At 45.2% G+C, this 3440-nt stretch overlaps 1 protein-coding gene across 2 annotated transcripts; it reads right to left on the reverse strand.

Annotated features, from left to right (window-relative positions):
- Window positions 1-614: 614 nt before the first annotated feature.
- On the reverse strand, window positions 615-2155 carry LOC128070296 (spindlin-2). 2 transcript variants are annotated; one of them, XM_052663602.1, is made up of 2 exons: window positions 2082-2155; window positions 615-1393 (listed from the first exon to the last, which is right to left on the reverse strand). In XM_052663602.1, the coding sequence occupies exon 2, from the start codon at window positions 1389-1391 to the stop codon at window positions 615-617; it is 777 nt and encodes a 258-aa protein (XP_052519562.1). In that variant the 5' UTR covers window positions 1392-1393; window positions 2082-2155. The 2 variants fall into 2 exon arrangements, with proteins under 2 accessions (XP_052519562.1, XP_052519561.1); XM_052663601.1 differs by lacking the exon at window positions 2082-2155 and adding an exon at window positions 1981-1999.
- Between the last annotated feature and the right edge of the window lie 1285 nt (window positions 2156-3440).

The raw sequence follows: 3440 nt of genomic DNA on the forward strand, positions 1-3440 counted from the left end.
TCAGATCTCTGCCAACTTTATCTTTGTCTCCCTTGCTCTGAACTTCTTCTAAATGTATTTGTGTCCCACTTTACTCAGTTTATCCTGATTTCCTCTTAACCCCAAGATTTCACTCTCTGTCTGTTATTCTTCAACCCCCACAGTTGGCTGCCTCCCCCTCTTAGGTTATCCCTCCCCCTAGAAGCCTCTCCATTTCTGACCCCTTCCCACCTCCTTTCTTAAGCAGCCATCTCTCTTCCTTTCCCCCCAAATCCATCTCTAGTTCCTTCTCCTCTCCTCTCCTTAGACCAGACCAGCTAAGTCCTGTTCCATTTTTAAATGACTGATTATGATACTAGCTGAATTTTATTCACAGCCTGAATTTACACTTGTTCCTTCCTTTCATGTCCCCTCAACCAAACACACCCAACCTTTTCACCATGACAAATTCCTTACACACAGCATGTCATAGCTACATAGACTTATATTTTTCAGAACAAAACAACAGTTTTGCTGGCAATGATGATAGGTTATTAGGGACCCCTATACTTTCAGTACACTGAAAAGCAACATTTTTTGTGTTTCTCCAAATCATACATTTGCCTACATACACGTGATAATGTTTACCCTAACCGTTACGACTTTTTCACCAAATCATAGACATAGATATGGAAATCATCATCAAACTTGATGAAGTACACAGAAGGTTTGGCTTTAACTTGGTGAATGACTTTGCCTGTCCTTTTGGAGCCATCTTCTTTGGTATATTCTACATGTTTACCTATGAGGCCATCTATAACTCCTTCTGGCTCTCTTTCTTTTGGAGAAGACTTACTCGACTCTGGCATGATATGGAGGTCACCTTCTTTATAATCATCTAAAAGCTGGTACATGTACAAAACAGGATCTTTCTCATAGGTAATATAAAACCAGGCTTTCATGATGGGTGCTTGGGCTAAGACCATCCCCCTCCATCCATCCTTAGAACCATGGTCACCCTCAAACATATGTTCCACAGCTTTACCAATTATGGTATTTGCAAGATGCACATCTCTGACTGGAGAAAATGGCACTTTATCAGGAAGGATTTTAAGCTTTAAAATCCTTTTATCTCTGTGAAGTTCCAGTCCATAGACACAGTCAATTCCATCATATTTCACCAGATAAAGAGAGGGATTTATAGGCACCTGATCCAGAACGGTTCCTTTCCACTGGGTGATGGGCTCATCGCCTTCCTTCCATCCATGTGAAATTCTGCAGCCCACGATGTTCCTGCGGGGCTGGAAGGAAGGTCTGCCCCTCTGTTTCTTTTGAGAAATCTTTTTCTTCCTCATACTTGCAGACAAGGTGTGGCCATCAACAATTTCCCTGGTTTGCTGCCTTGCAGTTGCCTTTTTGTGAGGTGTCTTCATACCTGCAAGGGGAGGAAAAAGGCTAGGGAGAAACATTTAGTGTACTGTAGTGTGAAATTTTATTTCTCTGCATTGCAAATTCCCTGGGCATCAGGTATATGTATTACCATCCAAGTTATTGGATGTCCAGCAGAGATGCTGCCTATTAAAATATCATTGTATGCTTGCCTGCAGTGTCCTCCCTCCAAACTTATTTGGCTGCGCTGCAGGGTTGGAAAGGTGGTAGTTTGGGTTTTTGAGCCCCCAGCAAGAGGAAGCAGGCTCCTTTGGTTAATACTTCTGTTGCCATCTTAGACTCCCCATACCAAATACAAATATTCATCATTTATTAGCTCTCACTCAGTCTCTCCATTTAGATTAACACAGTACCCTTTCCGCTTGCTCACTGTCATCTGCTCTTCATCTGTCTTGCCTCCCATCCCCATTCCTTCTGCCTGTTGTTCAACTCTCTTTCATATCTCTTCCTGGTCTACCCCATTTTGCTGCTGGGTGCCCAGAACAAATCTCTTTCTCTTTCTGGGGCCACCTTTATATACCACCCAGGTGCTCTTCGGCTCTCCCTCCCCCCACCCCCCCATCCCCAAATCACCTTTCTCAGTCTCCCTCATCTTCCATTCCAGGACAGAACCCAAATTTTCCCTCTTGGCACCCACCAACCCGCATCCTCTGATTCTCTAGTCCAGCGCCCACCTCCCCAAGTCCGGGGACCGCAGGTCTCACGTGTCCAAATCGGACACCTCTCTGCTGCTTCCTCACTGCTGCCTCCGCTGTGAACCTGTGGTGAAAGAGGATCAGCAGGCGACCAGTTCGGAGTTTGCAAGAGCTGGGAGGGAAGGATCCTTAGGCGAGGAGCGTGTCTAGGAAGACAGCTGGGCTGACGAAGAGGATGGCGGCCGTGTCTCCAACACCGGCCTCGCGGGCCCTCCACCTCCTTGACGGTGACGGCCTCTCTGCCACATCGGGATCCCAGAAGCCGCTGCCGCAGCCGCAGTCTCCTCCCTCTTACCATCGCGCAGCTTCCTGACAGGAGAGAGGCCGCCCCTTCCTGCCAAACACTGCCACCCCCCGCCCCCCGCCTCCTCCACTCTCAGGCCCATCTCTGCCCTGTGCCTGGGAGGCGTTTCTATCTCCCGGCCCCACGCCTTTCCAAAATCTGGAGGCGCCTTGCTAAACCCACAACGCCCCACCCCAACCAGCTTTGCGTTCTGTCTCCGGATCAGGGGCCCCCATTTCCCCCACCCTACCCTTACCGCAGTGCCCGCGCCCCATCTGTTTTCCCATTTTCCAAGAATTTCCCTTCTCTTCCCCTCCTGTGCCCTTCCGATGTTAGTCTCTATATACGGAAAAGGGCGTTTCTTGCCATATAAGAGGATAGGACGAGAGAAATGAGCTTATGCTTATTTGCATCTTGATACAATCTCTAGGGAATTTTTACTCTCTGGTCATTTCCAGACTTCTTGAAAAAAAAATGTATATATATATTTCCTTTTCTTCTTTTTCACAGATTGAAAAGAATTGCATGTACTATGTGGACTCCGTAAAATTCAGAAGATTCACTTGAAGAAAATAATCTACCTAAAACCACTATAAATCTCATTCCCCAGTGTTTCAAGCAAAATATGAACCCTCTTTTTCTTTTATATTTTTTTCTACTCTTTTAGAGATCTAGGGTCATTTTGCAGATTCAATTCTTAAAAATTTTTTATAATATCATTTTGAAAATACAGTGTATATAGCAATATTACAAGTAATAAGTACTCTCCATTAAAATTTTACCTGTTTTTATTGAAGCATTTTAAAATTAAAATAGTATCAGTAAAATGTAATTCTCTTTTATTCTCTAATCCTGATCCTATTCTCTTCTTCCTCTCTGACGCTAAAAATCATCATTCAAATTTTGCATGTTCTAACCATCTTTATGGAGAAGGCAATGGCACCCCACTCCAGTACTCTTGCCAGGAAAATCCCATGGATGGAGGAGCCTGGTAGGCTGCAGTCCATGGGGTCTCGAAGAGTCGGACACGACTGAGCGACTTCTCTTTCACTTTT

The sequence above is a fragment of the Budorcas taxicolor genome, chromosome X (genome assembly GCF_023091745.1).
Source record: "Budorcas taxicolor isolate Tak-1 chromosome X, Takin1.1, whole genome shotgun sequence".
NCBI lineage: Eukaryota > Metazoa > Chordata > Mammalia > Artiodactyla > Bovidae > Budorcas > Budorcas taxicolor.